This window comes from Carcharodon carcharias, chromosome 23 (assembly GCF_017639515.1).
Source record: "Carcharodon carcharias isolate sCarCar2 chromosome 23, sCarCar2.pri, whole genome shotgun sequence".
Classification (NCBI taxonomy): Eukaryota; Metazoa; Chordata; class Chondrichthyes; order Lamniformes; family Lamnidae; genus Carcharodon; species Carcharodon carcharias.
In genome coordinates, this window is record NC_054489.1 from 1,252,080 (window position 1) to 1,278,000 (window position 25,921).

Genomic DNA, 25,921 nt, shown 5'->3' on the forward strand with positions numbered 1-25,921 from the left:
TAACTCCTTTATAAAAAGAGTTTCATCTGGAATGGAGGAATTATAACAAAAGGCTCGTAAGGAGATAACCAAACTTCACGGCATTCTATCATATCTGATCTATGAAGAAGTGGAAATGAAAGGTGACAAGTCAGGGTTAAAGAGGTGATGGATAAATGTTTAAGGTTTTAGTGAAAAAAAAATTTGGGGCATCAGGGAAAATTAACGAAGATGAAAAAGGTTCAGTGGAGTTGACAGAAAGGGTCAATTGTACATGGCCCATGGATGGAGCAGGCTTAATGGGTCAGCTTCTTTTTCATAAGATGTTTCTTCTTCAGAAGATTAGGAATTGTGCTGAGACCATCAAATACTCTTGAAAACATCAATAAAGCATTGAAGCTTACCAATTTAACAATGACAGATTATTTAAAATTAAATTTGAGTAGCAAGCTAAAGATATAAAAGTTTCACTTGAATTTATAAGATTATCTTCCTTTGCAGCAAATAATCTGAAGTCCTCGATTAGGTTACAACCAGAAACTGCACTTAGTTGTCAATTATTCTAAATATATTTAAAACTTGCAGGACCATCTTACATTTTGCCATATGGCTTCTTGACCAGTAAATGCCAATGGGAGATTAATGCCACTCAATGCCATCCAGTCAATTTCTCTCTCCCAACGCTCCCAGTCCCACCAGACAAAAGAGTAGCTGTATGCACAAACATTCTGATAGTAACGGAACCTAAATACAACCATAAAGAAACCATTACTAAAGATGGATCAATTTATAGATATTTAATCCAATATACTGAAGGCATGTATTAAAAGATAGGACAAAATTACATGAAAGTTAATCCTATTTTCCCTTCTCATCCTGTGCACACAAGAGCATTTATCACTCCACATGCCCATAATGTGCACAGGAGCTCAAATTACTACTTCCCATTATCAGAAGGCGCTTGTACTGTCCTTGTCACCCCTGCCTTGATCCTTAGTGTTCTAGTTACTCCCATATTATCGCCATATACCTATTTAGGCATATACTTTGAGTGACCTTACACCACTAGTAGTCACTAGATAGGATTACATGGGCATGCCTATCAGGAGCTCGTGTTAACACTTTTAAATTTAACTATTAATGGGTCATGAATTTGGATAGAGATTAAAGATCATTCAGTTAATTATGTTGCATTCTTTCAAAAACCCTCCAACATTAGTTTTTGAATGTATATGTGTATTTAAGCTTGTTTTTTTGTTCCAAAACTAATTCCTTCCTAGTGGAATAAGCTTCTAAATCAACAACAAAACAATTTAGTTAAAAAGAACTAATATTAATTAAGAGCAAGATCCAAAACAGGGACAATTTTGAGCTAGTGGTTCAGAATTCTTATGGGGTTCTCAGTTTCCTGCCAGAAAACCATTGTGAAAAGTCCAGATAATTAAAATTAAATGACCATGAGAACAAAGAGGCTGAAATTCATGAAGTGCTCAGGCAACAATATTGAGCAGGCCCAGTTCACATTTTAAAATTTTTTTTGCCAAACCCCCTTGAAAATATGGGCAGCAGATGCTTATATCTGTACCCCTTATGAGCATCACATGGAGTTGCGACAGGCAGAACGATGCTACCAGTTTCACCTAAGTTGCTTCCAACAACAATTAGGCTTGCATGATACCAGATTCAGGCCCACAAATGCATTAGATGCTTGTTTCTCGGCTATCTTTGAACTGCATAAAACAGTGACCTTTAATGGCCATCTTCAGACGACATAGCCATTGTCTTCATGGCTTTGGCAAGACACACATTTAAAATTCCTGACGTCCAATATATTCTTCCTAAGGAGCAGTGGCCAGAAATGCTCACAGAACTCCAAGTGTGGCCTAACCAAGGTTTTGTATAGTTGAAGCTTGACTTCCACACCCTGGTACTCTATTCGTCTAGATATAAAGGTCAGCATTCTATAGGCCTTTGTGATTATCTCCTGCTTTTATTCATGGCATTTTGATGATCTATGTTCCTGGAGCCCAAGTCTCTTTGGACCTCCACTGCTTCTAGTTTTTATCCGTTTAGAAAGTACGCTGTTCTATTCTATCTACCCACAGATTTTTGTGCTCTTTCTGTCCTCTGAAACAGTAATTTTAATTGTCCCACCATCAGCGGCCATGTCTTCAGTTGCCATGGCCCTAAGCTCAAGACTTGTCCCCCCTATTTTACTTTCCTCCTTTAAGGCATTTCTTAAAACCTCTTTGGATAAACTTTTGCTCATCTGCCCTAATATCTGTTTAGGTGTCAAATTTTGTTTGACAGCCATGTGAAGTACCTTGGGATACTTTGTTATGTTAAAAGTGTGATATAAACACAAGTTGTAGTTGTTGCTATAATGTCTAGAACAACAATTATCCCTCAACCAAGATCACCAAATCAGATTAACTTGTCATTTTGTCATTTGTTGTTCATAAGACATTGCTGTGCTCATCTTAGCTGTCATATTTGCTTAGGTAACAATAATAACCACACTTTAAAAAGCATTGGCTGTGAGCACTTTGAGACTCCAGGAGACAAAAAAGGTGCAAAATAATTGCAAGTTCTTGGGAGGTCGACATATAAATTAATTTAATATTTTCAGTCTCATATTTCTTAGCCAGTCATAGAACTCCACATTCTAAACATATGTACGGCAAGGTAAAGTCTTCACCCATTTTCCATGCAGAAAGTAATTTAAATTCCAAAAAATTTATAAACTAAAGATAGAGTTTGAACAGGTTGGGAAGATAAGCCGAGGCATAATTAATACCATAAATGTGTGCAAATGCAAGGTATTAAGACTACTGAAGAGAATAAACAGAGAAGGGATAAACTAAATAGGTTGAAACTACAGGATGGAATAGGGAATCTCTGGTTTTGGTGAATAGTGTGCAGTAACACAAAGGAAAGCTAACAAGACTTAAGGAAGGTTAACTGCAGGAATATAACACAAATCCCAGTGGGCGATGAGCAGAGTCACACCCGAGCTGGTGTACAATTCTGGTTGTACTACTACAACATGGATACGTAGGCATTGTAGAAAAGAGTAATTATATTGATTCCTACTTAGAACTATGAGGAAAGGTTGAAGAACCTGAGATTGTTTGTGGAAGAGCAGGCTCAGGGTAAATGTTCGTTCATGGGATGTGGGCATTGCTGGTTAGGCCAGCATTTATTGCCCATCCCTAATGACCCTTGGGAAGGAGGTGCTGAGCTGCCTTCTTTAACCACTGCAGACCATCTGGTGTAGATACACCCAGTGCTGTTAGGGAGGGAGTTCCAGGATTTTGACTCAGTGACAGTGAAGGAAAGGCAATACAGCTCCAAGTCAGGATGGTGTGGGGCTTGGAGGCGAATTTGCACATAGTGGTGTTCCCATGCATCTGCTGCCCTTCTCCTTCAAGGTGGTAGAGGTCGTACGTTTAGAAGATGCTGTAAAGAGCCTTGATGAGTTGCTGCGGTGCATCTTGTAGATAGTTCACTGCCACTGTGCATTGGTGATGGAGGGAGTGAATGTTTGTGGATGGGGTGTCAATCAAGTAGGCTGCTTTCTCCTGGATGGTGTTGAGCTTCTTGAGTGTAATTCGAGCTGCAGTCATCCAGGCAAGTGGAGAGTATTCTATCACACTCCTGACTTGTGCCTTGCAGATGGATGACAGGCTTTGGGGAGCCAGGAGGTGAGTTATTCTCTGTGGAATTCCCAGCCTCTAATCTGCTCTTGTAGCCACAGTATTTATACGGCTAGTCCAGTTCAGTTTCTGGTCTATGGTAACCCCCGGAATGCTGACAGTGGGGAATTCAGTCGGTAATGCCATTGAATGTCAAGGGGACATGGTTAGATTCTGCCTTGTTAAAGTTGGTCATTGCCTGGCACATGGGAGGCACAAATGTTATTTTCCACTAATCACCCCAAGTCTGTATGTTGTTCAGGTCTTGCTGCATATGGACATGGACTGCTTTAGTATCTGAGGAGGCATGACTGGTGCTGAAATCTGTGCAATCATCAGCAACCATCCCCACTTCTGATCTTATGATGCAAGGAAGGTCATTGATGAACCAGCTGAAGATGGTTGGGCCTAGGACACTGCCCTGAGGAACTCCTGCAGTGATGTTCCGAGGTTGAGATGATTGACTTCCAACCACGACCATTTCCCTTTCTGCTAGGTATGACTCCAACCAGTGGAGAGTTCAACTCCCCTCCATCCCAATTCCCATTCACTCCAGTTTTGCTATGGCTCCTTGGTACCACACACAGTCAAAAGCGGCCTTGATATCAAAGGTAGTCACTCTTTCCTCACCTCTTTTCTCCATATTTGGACCAAGGCTGTAATGAGGTCAGGAGCTGAGTGGCCCTGATGGAGCCCAAACTGAGTGTTGGTGAGAGGTAATTGCTGACAGTGCTTGATAGCACTGTCGATGATACTTTCCATCACTTTGCTCATGATCAAGAATAGACTGATGGGGCGGTAATTGGCCAGGTTGGATTTGACCTGCTTTTTGTTGGATAGGAGATAGTTGGGTCATTTTCCACAATGCCGGGTAGATGCCAGTGTTGTAGCTATACTGGAACAGCTTGGCTCAGGGGACAACCAGTTCTGGAACACTGTCCTCAGTATTGTTGCCAGGGCTCATAGCCTTTGCAGTGTCTAGTGCCTTCAGCTGTTTCTTGATAGCAAGTATAATGAGTGGAATTGGCTGAATACTGGCATATATGCTGGGGGCCTCAGGAGGAGGCCGAGATGAATCATTCACCCGACACTTCTAGCTAAAGATGGTTGTAAATGCTTCAGCCTTGACTTTTGCACTGATGTGCAGGGCTCCTCCATCATTGAGAATGGGGGTATTTGTGAAGCCTCCTCCTCCAGCGAGTTGTTTCATTGTCCACCACCACTGACGACTGCATGTGCCAGGACTGCAGAGCTTTGCTCTGATCCATTGATTGCAGGATCGCTTAGCTCTGTCTAACGCATGCTGCTTCCACTGTTGGCATGCAAATAGTCCTGCGTTGTAGCTTCACCAGGGTGACAGCTCACTTTTAGGAACCCCCCTGTGCAGTTCCTGGCATGCCCGCCTGCACTCTTCACTGATCCAGGGTTGATCCCTGGCTTGATGGTAATGGTAGAGTGCATGATATGCTGGACCATGAAGTTACAGACTGTGGTTGTATACAATTCTTCTACTGCTGATGGCCCACAAAGCCTCATGGATGCCCAGTTATTGCGTTGCTAGATCTGTTCAAAATGTTTCCCATTTAGCACGATGGTAGTGCCACTCAACATGATGGAGGATATCCTCAATGTGAAGCTGGGACTTAGACTCCAAAAGGATTGTGCGGTGGTCACTCCTACCGATACTGTCATGGACAGATGCATCTGCGGCAGGCTGATTGATGAGGATGAGGTTTTTCTCTTTTGTTGGTTCTTTCATCACCTTCCAAGGACCCAGTCTAGCAGCTTTGTCCTTTAAGACTCAGCCAGCTTGGTCAGTAGTGGTGCTACCAAGCTGGTGTGGTCTCACCAGTGCCTATACAACTGAAGCGTAACCTCTCTGCTTTTGTATTCATTTCCCCTCGCAATAAACTATAACATTCTATGAGCTTTCCTAATTACTTGCTGTACCTGCATACTTTTGTGATTCATGCATTAGGGCACCCAGATCCCTCTGAATCTTAAAGCTCAGTAATCTCTCATTGGAGGTCAGCGTAAATCAAAGGTCCCAGAGGGGCAAGAATCGGAGGTCAGGTGGGGGGGGCGGGAGGGAGGTGTGCTGGGGGGAGGGAACCAGAGGTCGGGAGATGGGGAGGAAGGAGAAGAACTGGAGGTCAGAAATCGGGGGTTGGTGTGGGCCAGGCAGAACCGCAGGTCGGGATGGGGAAGGGGGAGGCAAGAACCAGAGGTTGGAGGTCGTACTGAAGGTCAGGATAGTGCCTGGAAGTCAGTGGGGGATGGTATCATGTCTTGAGGTTGGCGGGCTGGGCCTTGGCGCGGGGTGGGGGGAAGGAAAAGGGCAGGGTCAGAGCTCAGAGTATGAACATGTGATCAAGGAGCAGAAGTAGTCCATTCGGCCCCAAGCCTGCTCCGCCATTCAACAGATCATGGTTGATATGATACTAACCTCAAATCTGCAACCCAGTCAGCTGGGGGGCGGTGGCAAGACGACGACTCCTTGAGCAGTCGGGGTTATGGGCAGGAGTTTTTCCCTCTGGGTGTGTACAATAGTTACCCAGAAGTCAGAACCAGTTTTAATCTTTCTAAATTTGCTGGGTACTATTGGTGTAACCCAGTCAGAAGCATCCGAACTTTGTAATTTAAAATCTTCTGGGCAATTGCCGTGCAAATCTTACCTGGGAACTTTTGAAGGAGATTCCCGGCGCATCTTTGGGGTACACTCCAATCTGACGCAGGGGAGCTTGGAAGTTAAGATCCATGGTTTTGGTCAAGAGATGGAGGGACGATATGAGGAAGAATGTTTTTTTTAACGCAGTGAGTGCTAATAACCTGGAACTTGTGGTCGCCAAGGGTGGTGTAAGCAGAAACAATGAATGATTTCAAAAGGAAACAGAATGGGTACTTGAGGGAAATACCATGGCAGGGCCATAGGGATAGAGCAGGGGACTGGGGCTGTGGGCTGCTCTCCAAAGAGCTAGAATGGACTCGACGGTTCAAATGGCCTCCCTTTAGAACTCTATTACCTGTTGGGTGAAGTGACCCGCATCGGTTTGGGGACAGAAGGCAGCGGCGAGGGGACGTTGAGTTGATCCCCCGACCAGGAGATGTGGCAGCCGCAGACGGTGCTCAGGTACCGATAGAGTCCGGTGGCTGCGCTCACTCCGGTGCTTCCCAGGATAGAAACCCGGCCATCCCCCAGGGATCGCACTTCAAACCGATCCCGGTCCTCGGGCCCAGGCATCGATCGGCTCACGGTCAGCAGGAAATCCCGGTCTCGGGGCCCAAGCAGCCGGTGCAGCAGCTCCCGCACGGCCTTCGTTTGCTCCTCATCCGTCACGGCCGGCCGCAGATGCGCTAACGTCTGGAAGTGAGACTCCGCACAAGCCGAAGCCACAAGCAGCATCGAGTAGGCCCAAAGACTGAGCAGCGCCATGGCAACCCAGCCGGTACTGATTGACCCCGAAAAACAACCAATCACAACACAGCTTCCGCTGAGCGGGGAATGAGGGAGAACAAAAACAAAAAAACTGCGGATGCTGGAAATCCAAAACAAAAACAGAATTACCTGGAAAAACTCAGCAGGTCTGGCAGCATCGGCGGAGAAGAAAAGAGTTGACGTTTCGAGTCCTCATGACCCTTCGACAGAACTTGCGTTCGAGTCCAGGAAAGAGTTGAAATATAAGCTGGTTTAAGGTGTGTGTGTGGGGGGCGGAGAGATAGAGAGACAGAGAAGTGGAGGGGGTTGGTGTGGTTGTAGGGACAAACAAGCAGTGATAGAAGCAGATCATCAAAAGATGTCAACAACAATAGTACAATAGAACACATAGGTGTTAAAATTAAAGTTGGTGATATTATCTAAACGAATGTGCTAATTAAGAATGGATGGTAGGGCACTCAAGGTATAGCTCTAGTGGGGGTGGGGAGAGCATAAAAGATTTTTAAAAATTTTTTAAAAAATTAAAAAAAATTAAAAAATTTTTTTTTTAAAAAAATAATGGAAATAGGTGGGAAAAGGAAAAACTTTATAATTTATTGGAGGAAAAAAAAGGAAGGGGGGAACAGAAAGGGGGTGGGGATGGGGGAGGGAGGTCAAGACCTAAAGTTGTTGAATTCAATATTCAGTCCGGAAGGCTGTAAAGTGCCTAGTCGGAAGATGAGGTGTTGTTCCTCCAGTTTGCGTTGGGCTTCACTGGAACAATGCAGCAAGCCAAGGACAGACATGTGGGCAAGAGAGCAGGGTGGAGTGTTGAAATGGCAAGCGACAGGGAGGTTTGGGTCATTCTTGCGGACAGACCACAGGTGTTCTGCAAAGCGGTCGCCCAGTTTACGTTTGGTCTCTCCAATGTAGAGGAGACCACATTGGGAGCAACGAATGCAGTAGACTAAGTTGGGGGAAATGCAAGTGAAATGCTGCTTCACTTGAAAGGAGTGTTTGGGTCCTTGGACAGTGAAGAGAGAGGAAGTGAAGGGGCAGGTGTTGCATCTTTTTGCGTGGGCATGGGGTGGTGCCATAGGAGGGGGTTGAGGAGTATGGGGGGGGTGATGGAGGAGTGGACCAGGGTGTCCCGGAGGGAGCGATCCCTACAGAATGCCGATAGGTGGGGGTGAAGGGAAGATGTGTTTGGTGGTGGCATCATGCTGAAGTTGGCGGAAATGGCGGAGGATGATCCTTTGCATGCGGAGGCTGGTGGGGTGATAAGTGAGGACAAGGGGGACCCTATCATGTTTCTGGGAGGGAGGAGAAGGCGTGAGGGCGGATGCGCGGGAGATGGGCCGGACACGGTTGAGGGCCCTGTCAACGACCGTGGGTGGAAAACCTCGGTTAAGGAAGAAGGAGGACGTGTCAGAGGAACTGTTTTTGAAGGTAGCATCATCGGAACAGATGCGTCGGAGGCGAAGGAACTGAGAGAATGGGATGGAGTCCTTACAGGAAGCGGGGTGTGAGGAGCTGCAGTCGAGATAGCTGTGGGAGTCGGTGGGTTTGTAATGGATATTGGTGGACAGTCTATCACCAGAGATTGAGACAGAGTGGTCAAGGAAGGGAAGGGAAGTGTCAGAGATGGACCACATGAAAATGATGGAGGGGTGGAGATTGGAAGCAAAATTAATAAATTTTTCCAAGTCCCGACGAGAGCGTGAAGCGGCACCGAAGTAATCATCGATGTATCGGAGAAAGAGTTGTGGAAGGGGGCCGGAGTAGGAATGCAACAAGGAATGTTCCACATACCCCATACACCTGTCCCTTCACTTCCTCTCTCCTCACCGTCCAAGGACCCAAACACTTCTTTCAAGTGAAGCAGCATTTCACTTGCATTTCCCCCAACTTAGTCTACTGCATTCGTTGCTCCCAATGTGGTCTCCTCTACATTGGAGAGACCAAACGTAAACTGGGCGACCGCTTTGCAGAACACCTGCGGTCTGTCTGCAAGAATGACCCAAACCTCCCTGTCGCTTGCCATTTTAACACTCCACCCTGCTCTCTTGCCCACATGTCTGTCGTTGGCTTGCTGCATTGTTCCAGTGAAGCCCAACGCAAGCTGGAGGAACAACACCTCATCTTCTGACTAGGCACTTTACAGCCTTCCAGACTGAATATTGAATTCAACAACTTTATGTCGTGAGCTCCCTCCCCCATCCCCACCCCCTTTCTGTTTCCCCCTTCCTTTTTTTTCCTCCAATAAATTATAAAGTTTTTCCTTTTCCCACCTATTTCCATTATTTAAAAAAATTTTTTTTTTTTTTTTAAATTTTTAAAAAAATTTTAAAAAATCTTTTATGCTCTCCCCACCCCCACTAGAGCCATACCTTGAGTGCCCTACCATCCATTCTTAATTAGCACATTCGTTTAGATAATATCACCAACTTTAACTTTAACACCTATGTGTTCTTTTGTACTATTGTTGTTGACATCTTTTGATGATCTGCTTCTATCACTGCTTGTTTGTCCCTACAACCACACCCCCACTCCACTTCTCTCTCTCTCTCTCTCTCCGCCCCCCACACACACACCTTAAACCAGCTTATATTTCAACTCTTTCTTGGACTCGAACTCAAGTTCTGTTGAAGGGTCATGAGGACTCGAAACGTCAACTCTTTTCTTCTCTGCCGATGCTGCCAGACCTGCTGAGTTTTTCCAGGTAATTCTGTTTTTGTTTTTGAATGAGGGAGAACCGTGGACGCTGGAAATGTCAATGAAAACGGGAGGTGCTGGAATTATTCAGTAGGTAAGGCAGGCAGCATCTGTGGGAAGAAGAAGCAGAGTTAGTATTGCAGATCGAGAAGAAAAGTCCTTAGCCTTAAACCTTAACTCCGTATATTTTTCCCCTTTTAGTTTCAGGTGTCAGGGGAATGGTCAATGTCTGACTCTGGGCTGAAGTGAATCAGTTTTTGGGTGAGAGATGCATGAGGGATGTGAAAAAGAATTTTCTTTTTTATGTAGTGAATGACCTGAACTTGCTGTCCATCTGACCAGCATTTTGTCACAAAATGTCTTTTCCAAGCAGTTGAATGCTCAAGGTTTGATTTAATGTGTAAGTTGAGAAATCACACACAAACCTCTCGCATGAGTTTAATTCGACAATCTACATCTGTAAGTTTATAAAATGTTCACTAGCATTACCAGCTTAATTAACCCTTAAGATCAAATGGTGTGTGGTGTGAAATGCTGTTTAGGGCTGAATTCAATTATCTCGAACATTTCAGACCACAAGACGTAGGATCAGAAGTAGGCCATTTGGCCTATGGAGTCTGCTCCACCATTCAATGAGATCATGGCTGATCTGATGATCCTCAACTTTACTTTTCTGTCTTTCCCCGTAACCCTTGATTCCCAAACTGATTAAAAATCTGTCTATCTCTGCCTTTAAAATACTTAACGATCCAGCTTCTACAGTCGTCTGTGGTAAAGAATTCCACAGATTAACTACCCTCTGAGAGAAGAAATGCCTCCTCATCTGTGTTTTAAATGGGCGACCCCTTACACTGTGGTTATGCCCTCCGGTTTAACATTTAACTGAGCTCCTTGAGAAGTTGAGTTTCTCATCGGAATGAGAGATTGCTATTGAGCTGGATAAGTAGGTATTATTAGTTCTTAGGCTTTGATATAGGTAAATACTATCAACATCCTGGGGGCTACCATTGACCAGAAACTGAACTGGACCAACCATATAAATACTGTGGCTATAAGAATAGGTCAGAGGCTAGAAATCCTGCGGCAGGTAACTCACCTGCTGACTCCCCAAAGCCTGTCCACCATCTACAAGGCACAAGTCAGGAGTGTGATGGAATACCCTCCACTTGTCTGGTTGAGTGCAGCTCCAACAACAGTCAAGAAGCTTAACACCATCCAGGACAAAGCAACTTGCTTGATTGGCATTCCATCCACTACCGACGCACAGTGGCAGCAATGTGAACCTCTGCAAGATGCACAACAACAACTCACCAAGGCTCCTTCGACAGTACCTTCCAAAACTGCAACCTCTACCAGCTGGAAAGAAAAGGGCAGTAGATGCATGGGAACACCACTACTTGCAAGTTCCTCTCCAAGCCACACACCATCCTTGGTTGGAACTATATCACTGTTCCTTCGCTATCACTGGGTCAAAATCCTGGAACTCCTTCCTAACAGCACTATGGGTATACCTACACAAGGACTGCAGTTGTTAAAGAAGGTGGCTCACCACCACCTTCTCAAGGGCAGTTAGAGATGGGCAATAAATGCTGGCCTAACCAGCGACACCCTACATCCCCTGAAAGAGTGAGCTGTGGAGCTGCATGTTGTTTTCATCTCTGGGACATTAAGGACAGCCAGCCTGAAGATCCTGGCCTGTAGTGAGTGAACAGTTGTCCGGGTGCCCTTTAAATATGGTGCCCTGACCTTTGATCCCATAAGGTAACAGTGGGGATGTCAACTTCCTGCCCACCCTGCCATAGGATTTGCCGTGCACTGCACAAATAATGATCTGACCAGTGCAAGATCACGTGCGGTCAGCCATCTTGCCACTGCCACCCCGCCAAGTGGGAATCACTCCTAGTTGTGCGCCCACCACCGCACTTAGACACCAGAAAGGAAGATTCCACCTAGCAAAACGCACACACCCACATACACCCACCCACACACACATACATACACACTCAAAAGCAGGCACATGCACACATGTGCATGCACACAAAGACAGACACACACACAGAGCAGGTGCATGCACACAGTAGCAGGCGCAGGCACATACACACACACACACAGTTGCACACACACAAATACACACAGAGTAGCAGGCACACACACAGACACACACACACACACACAGTAGCATGCACAGACGCTCACACACAGACACACACAGTAGCAGGAACACACACACACACACACACACACACACACACACAGTAGCAGGAATGCGTACACACACACCGTAGCACGCATGCACGCACACACACTACACACACAAAGTAGCAGGCACACATGCACACACACACACAGTAACACACACAGTAGCACGCACGTGCACACACACAGTAGCAGGCACGCGCACACAGTAGCAGGCATACATAGTAGCAGGCACACACACACAGTAGCAGGCATGGACCAACGGGCGCACACACACTAGAGCACACAGTAGCAGGCAGGCACACACACACACAATCTCTCACACATACACAATCTCTCTCACACACACACACACATACACACACAGTAGCAAGCGCACACACACACACACTTATGCACAATGGCAGGCATACACACACACACACACACACACATACACATTCAGTAGCAGGCGCACACACACACACACACACGCTCAGTAGCAGGCATGCACACACACAGTAGCAGGCACGCACACACAGTAGCAGGCACAGACCCTCGCGCGTACACACACTAGTGCGCACAGTAGCAGGCAGGCACACACACACACACACACACACAGTAGCGGGCAGGCACACACATCCATACACACACAGTAGCAGGCATACACACACACATATGCACAATAGCAGGCATACACACACACACGCACTCAGTAGCAGGTGTGCACACACACATTGGCAGACACACGCACACACGCACGCACAGAAGTGGACACAAACGCACGCACAGAAGTGGACACACACACACACACACACACACACAGTAACAGATACACACACACGCAGTAGCAGGCACACACACACAGTGGCAGACACACATTCACACACACACGCACGCACAGAAGCAGACACACATGCATGCACAGAAGCAGACACACATACATCCACACAGTAGCAGACACACACATACACTGTAGTAGACACACACGCACACACACATACAGACACACAGCAGACACACACAGTAGCAGACACACACACACACAGAAGCAGATACACACACATGTGCAGTAGCAGACACACACACATGCTCACACACACACACACACACACACACACAGTAGCAGGCACACACGCACACACACACACACACACACACACACACACTAGCAGACACACACAGTAGCAGATACACATACAAACACACACACACACACACACAGAGTAGCAGTGACACATAAATACACACACACACAGTAGCAGGTACGCACACATACACAAACACACAGTAGCAGACAAACACACGTGCACAGTAGCACGCATGCTTTCACACACACACATATTCACACACTAGCAGGTACACACACACATTAGCAGACACACACACACATACACACAAACACAGTAGCAGACACACATGCACACACACACAGTAGCAGACACACGTGCACACACACACATATACAGTAGCAGGCATGCACACACACGCACACCTGCTCTCGCACACACAGTAGCAGGTACACACACACACACACTGCAGCGGGTACACACACACACACACAGAGTAGCAGGTACACACACACACACACACACACACACACACACACATAGTAGCAGGCACGCACGCAAGCACACACACATAGTAGCAGGCACGCATGCATGCATGCACACACACACACACAATGTACCATGCACACACACACACACACACACACACATAGTAGCAGGCATGCACACAGACCCAGTAGCAGGCACACACACACGCACAGAAGCAGACACACACACACACACACAGTAGCAGACACATACACGCACACACACACATGCACACACACATAGTAGCAGGCACACACACACACACACACACATGTAGTAGCAGGCACACACACATACACACATCCAGTAGCAGACACACATACCTCCACACAGTAGCAGACACACATACAAACACACTGTAGCAGGCACGCACACATGCACACAGTAGCAGGCACACACATACACACACAGCCAGAACCCACACACACACACACACACACACACACACACTAGCAGACACACACACATGCATTGTAGCACACACACGCACACACACACACGCTCTCACACACACACACACACACACACACACTCAGTAGCAGGTACACACACACGCACAGTTGCAGACACACACGCACACTAGCAGGCACTCACACACACACACAGATACACAGGAGCAGACACACACATACGCACACACACACAGTAGCAGGCACGCACGCACACATACACACACACACACAGTTGCAGACACACACACAGTAGCAGACACACACATAAGCACACACACTGTAGCAGGCATGCATGCACACACACACACACACACACGCACAGTTTCAAGCACACACACACAAAATAGCAGACACATGCACGCGCACACACATGCTCTTACACACACACACACACACACACAGTAGCAGGCATGCACACACACACACGCACACAGTAGCAGGCAGACACACGCACGCACAGTTGCAGACACACACACACACACACACACACACAGTAACAGAAACACACACATACGCACACATACACAGTAGCAGGCACGCATGCACACACACACAGTTGCAGACACACACATACGCACACACACTGTAGCAGGTATGCATGCGCACACACACACACACACACAGTTTCAGGCACACACACAATAGCAGACACATGCGGGCACACGCACACACAGTAGCCAGTATGCATGCATACACACACACAGTAGCAGGCAGGCACACACACACACACACACACACACACACACAAAGTAGCAGACATACACACAGAGTAGCACACACAGACCCAGTAGCAGACATGCGCACACACACATACACACACATATGCACTGTAGCAGGCACGCACACACACACACACACACACACACACCGTAGCAGGCACACACACACACACACACACACACACAGTAGCAGGCACACACCCACACACGAACACATACTCGCACACACACGCACACACACACTTACAGTAGCAGGCACACATACGCACATGCAGTAGCAGGCACACACACAGCAGCACCCACACACAGTAGCAGACACAAACACACACGTACACACAGTAGCAGGCACGTGCACGCATTGTGGGAGGGTGAGGGTTCGACATTAGCGCTAGAAGGGATGGCGAGGGTGGTTGATGGGGACAGACACAGACCCTGGGTGTGGGTAGGAGGAGTTCGGGGAGGTGAATGTGGAGGGGGATGGGATTTTCGGGAAGGAAAGGAATGTACATGTTCACCTGGACATCCCTGAAGGAACAGGGTTGTGGCTGGTAGATAACGGAGGGGGAGTGGAAGGTGATGCTGGGCAACTGTGATGGGGTAATGGAGAAAAGTGACTAGGGGAGGGTAAAAGACAGGGGTGCGCACAATGCAGTGTAACCAGACCATGCTTGCTAGATCAAAAATGAAACAACAGTCATGGTGGGTGAGATCATGTGCTGCATGGGAATGTGATCAGTGGGTGGGCAGAGATGCAGGTCAGCTCAGATGGACAACTTAAAGTTAACCCCAGAAGGCAGCATTCAAAATGCTCAGGACTTTGAGATGAGTGTGAAATGTGAAGGATCTGTGCCTGTGGGGGAGTGCTTGCACGAGGCTCTGAAAAGCCCTGCCACACACACACTTTTCCCTCTAGAATCACTTGTGGGCCAGCTGCTCCTTCTGCGATAACAGGTCTTCCGGGCTGCTTATTTCCACCTCTTCACTGGAGGAGGAGTCCTCTTGGCTGCAGATGAGGGCGAGGATGGACCTGAGTGCCTGGCTGGCTGAGGGTGTTGGTCCTTTGGTAGAGCTCCCTGTGAACTAAAGTAAAGATAAGTGGTGTTTGGCAGGAGAGTCAAAAGCAGGAGAGAGACCACTCACAATTGCGTTGAGGGAGGAATGATGTGGTGCAGGATCCTCAGGTGGGTGTTCGCTGCCGACTTCACCATTGCCGGAAGCTCAGTCCATATCCTCACCAGTCAGCACGATAGCACATTCCTCAAAGTGAGTGAGGGGCCTAATGTGGGCCACTCCACCCCCCATCTCAGACCTTTCCTTGCTGATGTGAGCAGACTTCTCCTGCATGAAAACAGATGGAGAGAGTGTGAGAAGGATGCATGGTACTGCGTGGAATGTTTGTGTGGTGAGCGGCGCCATGGACAGGAATGGACAGGGGATGTGAGCTCGAGAGGATATGAACCTGAAGGAGATATGAGGGTGCGTGTGAGAGTTAGTGGTGCTGTCCCTTGAGATGAGAGCCCCGTGGATGGGTGATGGGTTTGTGAGCGTGTGAGTTGAGAGTGATGAGAAGAGTGAGTTACCCTGGCGGAACGGATGAGATCATTCATCCTGTAGTGACACTGGGTGGCTGTCCTCTTACAGAGAATTGGTGCTGACCACCGCTGCCACTGCCTCCCAAGCCTGGTTGGTAACACTGTTGCCCATCCTGTAGCCAGAGCGGGGGTAGAGGACGTTGTGGCGGGTCTCCACAGCATCCAAAAGGCGTTCCAGTGATGCATTGCTAAACCTCGGGTCTGCAGTCTTCTTGCCTTTCATGGACATCTTCCCTGCAGCAGTCGTGGCCTGGAAGCACTGAGATGAGTGCATGCAGCTGCACTTTAAATATGATGTCTGTCGTGATGATGGCGGGCGAATGATAGCCCACCCGCTGTCGAAATGGCGTGTTTCCTGGGAACGCATAAATATCCGCCCGCTGCCACACAGTGCAAATCTGGGACGATTCCGCCTGTTAACTCTGTTTCGCTCCCCACAGATGCTGAGTATTTCCAGCATTTTCTGTTTTTATATTTTTAACCCAGGAGCTAAACTGCTTTAAGATTTTGCTTGTTCAAATCATGAACAAAGTACGGCCTGGATGAAAGGGTGGAGCTTAACGTTAGCTCCCAATCCAGAAACATGATCAGGGAATGCACAACAAAAAGATATTTCACTGGTGCTGAATGCTGTTCTGATGATACTGGGACAACAGATTGTTTTCAGGCAAATGGATCTTTTACTGCTCTTGTCTGTCTTGCTCAGAAACTGTGAAGGTAAATTACACATTTTCTCCAGATTCACACACTAAAGTAGTTCTGGGATATTTAGTTCAATGATAATTGTATGGCTGGCAATCAACTTAGAAGAATTAAGGCAATGCAGCCTGACTGATTGCTTTACATAAAAGTTTCTGGACTCAGAGAACTATCCTCCAAATCTTGTTGCAGCCTCTTCACATTTATAGATATTGTATTTGTATTCTAGAATATTCTCTTTCCAATGACTATAATATTTAAATTAATCAGGTTGGAAAGCATAACATTATATAGATCCTATAAAATTCTGTGTAATTCTAATTTATTCTAAGTAAATGCTAATAAAATGTGGGGGGTATATATGTGTGTGTATATATATATACACACACACATATATATATATATGTTTTTAAAGTGTCTAAAAGGTTATGTGTAGTTACTGTGGTGAAAATATAAAGTATTCATAAAGTTCTGGTGGAATTGTCCTTCCCTATCTCTGTAACCTCCATCTTCCCTATTTCTGTCACCTCCTCTAGCCCCAACACCCCTCTCTATCTCTGTAACCTCCTCCAGACCCTACACCCTTTCCTATTTCTGTCACCTCCTCTAGCCCCTACGCCCCTCCCTATCTCTGTAAGCTCCTCCAGACCCTACACCCCACCCTATCCCTGTAAACTCCACCAGCCCCTACAACTCTCCCTATCTCCATAACCTCTTCCAGCCCCTACACCCCTCCCTATCCCTATAAACTCCTCCAGCACTTACACTCCTCCCTATCACTGTAACCTCCTCCAGCCCCTACAACCCTCCCCATCTCTATAACCTCCTCCAGCCCCTACACCCCTCTCTATCACTGTAACCTCCTCCAGCACCTACACCACCACCCCCATCCCTGCAAGCTCCTCCAGCCCATACAGCTCTCTCTATCTCTGGACCCACTCCAGCTCCTACACCCCTCCCTATCTCCATAACCTCCTCCTGCTCTTTCGACCCTCCCTATCCCTATAACCTCCTTCGGCCCCTACAGCCCTCCCTATCCCTGGAACTGCCTCCAGCCCCACACCCCTCCCAATCCCTATTACCTCCTCTGACCCCTACACCCCTCCCTACCTCTGTAACCTCCTCTGTAACCAGAAAAGGGAGAATTTAGAAGTATTGTAGGTTTTGAACAAGCCAAATGGGCAAGGTGCAAAGATAAACAAGAGAGAAGGTTTGTGATAGGGTGGAAAATAGGAGAGGTACAAGGTTCCATGGTGTAAGGCCGAAGGGAGTGGTAATGGAACAAGTAGAGAAACAAAAGACGTATCCAGATGAAGTGTGAACGGCAGGATTCTGAACAGCTGCTGTCCAAGAGCATAGAAAAGGAAATAAGAGAGAAACAAGAGAGAAAGAAAACAACTAAAAGAAAAAAAGGAACCGAAATGGAGGCAAGGGTTTCAATCTAAAATCCCTCCTCCTTTTAAGTTCCTCACTCCCCTCGGTGCTGTTAATCTGTTAATCTTCAGCCCCTACTCCACCACCCCCCATCTCTGTAAGCTCCACCAGTTCTCTCTATCCCTGGACCCGCTTCAGCCCCTACACCCCTCCCTGTCTCCATCTCCTCCTCCAGCCCCTACAACCCTCCCTACCTCTGTAACCAGCCCCGGCCCTTACAATCCTCTGATATCTCTGTACTCCTCCAATTCAGGCCTCTTGAGCATCTCCTGACTTCCATTGCTCCAACATTGGTGGCAGTACCTTCAGTTGCCTGGGCCCCAATCACAGAATCACACAGTGCAGAAGAGGCCCTTCGGCCCATCAAGTCTGCACCAACACATGAGAAACACCTGACCTACCCACCTAATCCCATTTACCAGCGCTTGGCCCATTGCCTTGAATGTTATGACATGCCAAGTGCTCATCCAGGTTCTTTTTAAAGGATGTGAAGCAACCTGCCTCCACCACCCTCCCAGGCAGCACATTCCAGACCGTCACCGCCCTCTGGGTAAAAAAGTTTTTCCTCACATCCCCCCTAAACCTCCTGCCCCTCACCTTGAACTTATGTCCCCTCGTGATTGACCCTTCAACTAAGGGGAACAGCTGCTCCCTATCCACCATGTCCATGCCCCTCATAATCTTGTACACCTCGATCAGGTCGCCCCTCAGTCTTCTCTGCTCCAACGAAAACAATCCAAGTCTATCCAACCTCTCTTCATAACTTAAATGTTTCATCCCAGGCAACATCCTGGTGAATCTCCTCTGCTCTCCCTCCAGTGCAGTCACATCCTTCCTATAATGTGGTGACCAGAACTGCACACAGTACTCCAGCTGTGGCCTCGCCAAGGTTCTATACAACTCCAACATGATCTACGTACTTTTGTAATCTATGCCTCGATTGATAAGGGCAAGTGTCCCATATGCCTTTTTCTCAAGCTCTGGAATTCCCTCCCTAAACCGGTCTGTTCCCAATCTTGCTCTTTCTCTTCTCCTTTAAGATATTCATAAGAACATGCCTCTTTCACTGAGCTTTTGGTCACCTCACCTTAATATCTCCTCTTGGGGCTCGGTGTTAAAATTTTTTACAACACCCTTGTGAAGCACATTGTGACATTTCATTATCTTAAGAGTGTTATATAAATACAAGTTGTTATTGCTTAATGTGGCGTACATACAAAGTACTTATAAAGTTATGTATGTTTAATGTGATGTATATTTTAACTAGGTGTCCTTTGCTTTGTTCAATGATTTGAAATAAAAAATGCAGTCGGTTATAAAATGTATAAAATGTGATCAGCATTGGAGATGGGCTGTGAAAGTTATTCAGTTCCATTGCAAAATTAATATAAGCAGTCCTTATGTTTGATATTACTGCCCAGTGATGTAGAACTGTGAGCAACCTTTTGGCAAATAATACCAGTGTCTTCAGAAAATATGCATTCAAGTCCAATTTCCAGATGTAGCTATTTATCTACAGAATTTCTGAAACTACTGGGAGGGAAATTAGAGCTCAGGAGGAGGTGGGAAAGTTATCCAGTTATTGCCATATATTAAAGATTAAGCATGGAGTCTGATGAGGGTTGGAGCGGATTAACAGCAATGAGGGGAGTGAGGAACCTAAAAGGAGGAGGGATTTTAGATTGAAACCCTTGCCTCCATTTCGGTTCCTTTTTTTCTTTTTGTTGTTTTCTTTCTCTCTTGTTTCTCTCTTATTTCCTTTTCTATGCTCTTGGACAGCAGCTGTTCAGAATCCTGCCGTTCACACATCATCTGGATACATCTTTTGTTTCTCTACTTGTTCCATTATCACTCCCTTTGGCCTTACACCATGGAACCTTGTACCTCTCCTGTTTTCCATCCTATCACAGACCTTCTCTATTGTTCATCTTTGCACCCTGCCCGCTTCACTTGTTCAAAACCTACAAAATTTTCTAAATTCTCCCAGTTCTGGTCATCGAAATGAAACATTAACTCTCCCCACAGATGCTCCCAGACTTGCTGAGTATTTCCAGCATTTTCTGTTTTCATTTAGGAGGAGTGGTTTGGGTTTAAGTGAACATGCTGGAGATTCCAAAATTGTGTTTAAATACCATGGTGTGACTGAAAGGCCAACAAATTTCTTCCCTCTTCCTTCATAGTGTCCTTCAGAAAGGAATAATATTTTTACTGTTAGAAGGGGAGTAAGGAGACGACCTTGGATTTCAAGGCAGATCAAAGTACCTTCAGGAAAGGTTGATTGAGAGCCCTGGCAGGGATTGAGAAACTGAGCAGTTTTGGCCAGGAGGGGTGGGTTGTGCAGGTTAGACTGCTACAAGCAAACATGTCAGATTTACATCTAAGGTTGTAATCATTTTCCTGACCTGAGTCTTTGGAAGAACTAAGGATTCCAATGTTACACTCTGATCCACCAAACAGCAAGAGGAAAAACATTTTCAAATATTTCCATCAGGCCCCATTAATTACCTTTAGGTTTGCCACAACTGCAGCCTATAAATGGCATAGAAAATGCATTCTTCAAAAATAAGGTAGAAGCTATTTCTGGTCAATGTTTGAAATTAAAAGAAGTTCCCCTAGCTATTTTTTCTCTTTCAGGAAGTCCTCAGAATTTAACTGTGGAGTCCTGGCTGCCCAGGCAAACAAATATCCTGACTTTTACTTTCAGCTTGCAATTGGGTTGAATAAGATTGAGATTAATAAAATGCTCCCTCTACACTGTCCCCATCAAACACTCCCAGGGCAGGTACAGCACGGGGTTAGATACAGAGTAAAGCTTCCTCTACACTGAAGGAAGGGTAGCTCTGAGGAAGGGTCATGCAACCTCGGAGCATTGACTCTGTTTCTCTCTCCATGGATGCTATCAGACCAGCTGAATTTTTCCAGCATTTTCTGTTTTTACTCCCTCTACAATATCTCATCAAACACTTCCAGGGCAGGTACTGCATGGGGTTAGATACAGAGTAAAGGTCCCTCTACATTGTCCCTGTTCAGTATGAACTCATGTCCTTCAATCGAAGGAGTGACCATTTACTTCATTGTATTCTAGATGGAAGTGGGGAAGGAAGAATCTGTCAATCTTTCCAAAAATCTGAAAACCAAAGTCATGGCCCCAGGAATGAAACCGTGATGTGTAAAAACAATGATTATTGCTATGGGATCTGGATTCAAACAAATGATGGAACCTTTCATCCTGATAAACAAGGTGATTGATCTTTGTCACATGCAACAACCTTCATTGCATCAGCCACCATATTGTAAAGAATACTCGCACACAACACTAACATGTCTTGTTGATAAATCACGTTAGTGGGCCTAGTGTTTAAATGTATATGGGAGGGAGGCGTTTTTATATATTTTCTGTTTCTGTAGAGAGGGAGAGAGAACTGAAAGAGAGAAAGATAGAGAAAAAGAATGATGGAGAACAGAGAAAGCGAGAGAAAGATGGATGAAGAACAGAAAGAGAGAGAGATAGACAAAGAACAAAGAAAGAGAGAGATGGACAGAGAACACAGAGCATGAGAGAGAGAGTGTGAGATGGATGGAGAACAGAGAGATGAATAGAGAACACAGAGAGAGATGGACAGAAAGAGAAAGATGAACAGAAAAGAGAGAGAGAGAGAGATGGATGGAGAACAGATAGTGAGAGAGAGAGATAGACAGAGAACAGAGAGAGAGAGAGAGATAGATGAGGTTAGAGTGGGGAAGGAGCGGGAGGAGGGGGATGTAAGAAGGGATGGAATGGGGGAGAGAGGAATATGGAAAGAGCAACAGCAGAATCATTATAGTTCCTGCAGTCTGGATGAATGGGAGCAACGGTTCTAACTCCAACTAGATTTGACCACATCAATTCCGATACGTGTGGAGTTGGGAATTTCACTCAAGGTGTGAAACCTCCTGACACCTCACTCCACCACATGGTTCCTGGAAAACCAAATGCTGGAGTTTTGTTTCTTTTACTGAGTCTTTGCATCTTTTACCTTCCAAACAGGGTGTTGGCCATCCAATAATGTGCTGTCCTGCAACTCGACGTGTGCTGATAAAACCAGCAAATCCCACTCCTTCTACTCCTGTTGCTGTAACACTGACATGTGCAACGCTCACCCTCCCAAGGTCACCTCCAAGGTGTTCCAGGCCCCAACGCATGGTGAGTCTCCTGTTTCACTATCATCTGCACCTGTTACCCACATCATGGTTCAGGGACACCCAACTGGGCTTTCTGACTCACTGCTTGGGCTGACGTTCCACCAACAGACTGGGAGTGGTCTGAGGACATTGTCATTAAAAGCAAAAGATTTTGTTTATATCAAAATTGACAATAAATAACTGAAGACTTCATATCCATATACATAGTCCATATCTATAGACTGCGTCTCCAAATGGACAGTATATAACTAAAGACTGCATATACATATGGGCAGTACATAACTATAGACTGCATGTAGATGTTGACAGTATATAACTATAATTTCATTATATTTGGACAGTATATAACTACCATGGTGTAATAAAATCTTACAGCACAGAAGGAGGCCATTTGACCTATCATGTCTGTGATGGCTCTTGTGTAAAGGTATCAAATTAATTCCAATCTTCTGCTCTTTCCTCACATCGACACAGGCATTGGAAATGACAATGGCAAACTCAACCCTGTCGACCTTGCAAAAGTCTTCCTTACTAACACCTGGGGGTTTGTGCCAAAATTGGGAGTTTAGTCAAGCAATAGCCTGACATTGGCACAATCATGGAATCATACCTTACAGAAAATGTCCCAGACACCACCATCACCATCCCTGGGTATATCTTGTCCCACCAGCAAGACAGACCCTGCAGAGGTGGCGGCACAGTGGTATACAATTGGGAGGGAGTTGCCCTGGGAGTCCTCAACATTGACTCCAGACTCTATGGGTAACATTTTCCTCCCGTTGGGAGGGATGTGCAGGAGCAGGTGCAGGCAGGCGGGTTCCTGATCAGTGCCACCATTTTATGTGGGCGGGCCAATTAAGGCCCGCTCAGCGGTGACGTCCACCAGGAAGCGCTATGCGTTCCCTGTGCAGGCGGGGGAAGGGGGGGATTCGCATGCGCGTGAAAGAGTGCACAGATCTCCCTGAGGCAAAGTGTTGCCTCAGGGAGATCGGCTCAGGTTTGAAACATTAATTTTTTTTCTAATCTTTATTCACTGACACGTCCCCTCATATGCCACTGTCACGTGAGCTGGGACAAGTCAATTTATTTTATTTAGACATTTAATACAAATTTTAATACCCTCATGAAATCTCATCCCACCCTTTGATGAGGTTTCATGTTTTTTCGGAAGCCTACCTGGGCTCCTGGCCTGCCCTCCAATCCTAAGGTTGGACAGGCAGGTCCATTGATTGATTTAATTACTTTGTTAATAGCTTTAAGTGGCTGTTGACAGGTCGGCTAAACCTTTTATTCAAAAGAAAGATATTTTCCAATAATATTATAACCATTGATAGCTTCATGACAATCCGCTGGAGTTTAGAAGAGTAAGAGGCAACTTGATTGAAACATATAAGATCCTGAGGGGTCTCGACAGACTGGATGACGGAGAGGATGTTTCCTCTTGTAGGAGAATCTAGAACCAGGGATCACTCTTTAAAAATAAGGGGTCACCTGTTTAAAACAGAGATGAGGCGGAATTTTTTCACTCAGAGGGTTGTGAGCCTTTGGAACCCTCTTCCTGAAAAGGTGGTGGAAGCAGTCTTTGAATATTTTTAAAGCAGAGGTGGATAGATTCTTTGTAAGCAAGGGGGTGATAGGTTATCAGCGGTAGGTGAGATGCAGATTTCAGGTTGCTATCAGATCAGCCATGATCTTATTAAATGGTGGATCAGGCTCGAGGAGCTGAATGGCCTACTCCCCTACCCCTTGTTCGTATGTTACTCCCCTACCCCTTGTTCGTATGTTAATGAACGTTCACATTCAGTTGTTTAACAAAATAAGTTGACTTTAGATTGATCTTTGCTGAACTTTGTGAGGGTAAATAATGTGATTTTTTTTGGATATTTTTAGTCATTCAAAAATAGGACGGAGAGATTAATAAATTGAATTTTTCAATATTAAATGTGGCAATGTTTGTGATGAAGTGATTGTCCATACGCAGCTTGCAGCATTTACTATCTTCAGCAAACATTGTTGTGGAGTTGAAGGAGCTAATTGTTTGACTTTATCTGTCTTGTGCTGCAATATGTTTTGGAATCTTTATTCCACTGATGGCAGATTCCCAAATTCTTACACTCTCTTCCTCTTCCAAGTTCTGTTTTGATCAATGGAGGTATTCAAGATGTTTCTGTGGGAGCAATTTATGAGACCTTGAAACCCTTCCCTCTAATGCTCACACCTGCAAACCAGTTTACAGCTAATATGACTTTATTTTAACCCTTTCACTGCCATAATTAGCATGGTTAGTCAGACCGACGACCGTGACACTGTGCTTTATAGGCTCACCAGCCAGCCCGCTACACTCAATTATTACATTTATTAATGAATTTTAAGAATTACACAGCAACAAATATACAAGGGGAACAGGGTGTAATGACATGATAAACTTTAATGCTTTACTAATGGCCACAGAGAAACTTCCCTTCAATGTTTGCAGCTAGTGACTAACAGTGGGGGGATCTTGTAGTGATTGAGACAGGTGAAAAATCCCTTTGTTCGTTCAGACAAGCGTCAGTAGCTGTGAGGTACACAGACAATTAAATATAGACTACTGCAGCGGTTAATAAAAAGTAATGAGGACATGAATGCAACTGAAGATGTCCAAATTAAAGTAAAAACAGTTCGAATACCTGAGGGGAACAACCGCAACCCAAGAAACTTCCAGCTTGGACTGTACTCTTTAGAAAGAAGGTTGAGAGGGGATTTGATATGTGTTTAAAATTATAACGGTGTGAACAGAGTAGAGAGGGAGAAATTGTACAATGGTGGTTGGGTTCAGAATCAGAGGATACCAATTTAAGGCAAATAACAAGGTTTTTTAAAAAAAATAACGAGTGATTCAGATTTGGAATGCATTGCCTGAGAGTGTGGTGGAGGCAGATTCAATCGGAGTTTTCAAAAGGGAATTGGATAATTACTTGAAAACAAAATAAATTGCAGGTCTCTAGGAAAAAGGAGGCGGAGTGGGGTTAACAGAAATGCTTTTGCAGACAGTTGACGTGGACACAATGAGCCAAATGGCCTCCTTTCGTACAATAACTATTCTATGTTTCTGTGCACGAATCCCCACTCCCTACAGTCAGATATCTCATGGTTTATTAAATGTTAAGATCCTAAATGCCAAAACCTTGACTGTTTCTTTCCAGTCTATCCTTAAGGCATTTTTCTGAAACAAGTTTCTCTCAGTTTACTTTTCTTCAAATTATAATAAAAAATCCTTTGAACCC

The 25,921-nt window shown here is 45.7% G+C and overlaps 2 protein-coding genes across 6 annotated transcripts in view; one reads left to right on the forward strand and one right to left on the reverse strand.

The window, feature by feature from the left end:
* The window catches only part of naglu (N-acetylglucosaminidase, alpha), a 52,149-nt gene extending 44,988 nt beyond the window's left edge, over nucleotides 1-7,161 (reverse strand). Inside the window, exons 1-2 of the mRNA XM_041173315.1 lie at nucleotides 6,698-7,161; nucleotides 576-723 (exon numbers count right to left, since the gene is read on the reverse strand). Coding sequence (XP_041029249.1) covers nucleotides 576-723; nucleotides 6,698-7,107 — 558 coding nt within the window. The 5' untranslated portion in view covers nucleotides 7,108-7,161. The remainder of the gene's footprint in view (nucleotides 1-575; nucleotides 724-6,697) is intronic.
* cntnap1 (contactin associated protein 1) overlaps nucleotides 1-25,921 on the forward strand; it is a 1,152,571-nt gene that overhangs the window by 905,679 nt on the left and 220,971 nt on the right. The window lies entirely within an intron of this gene.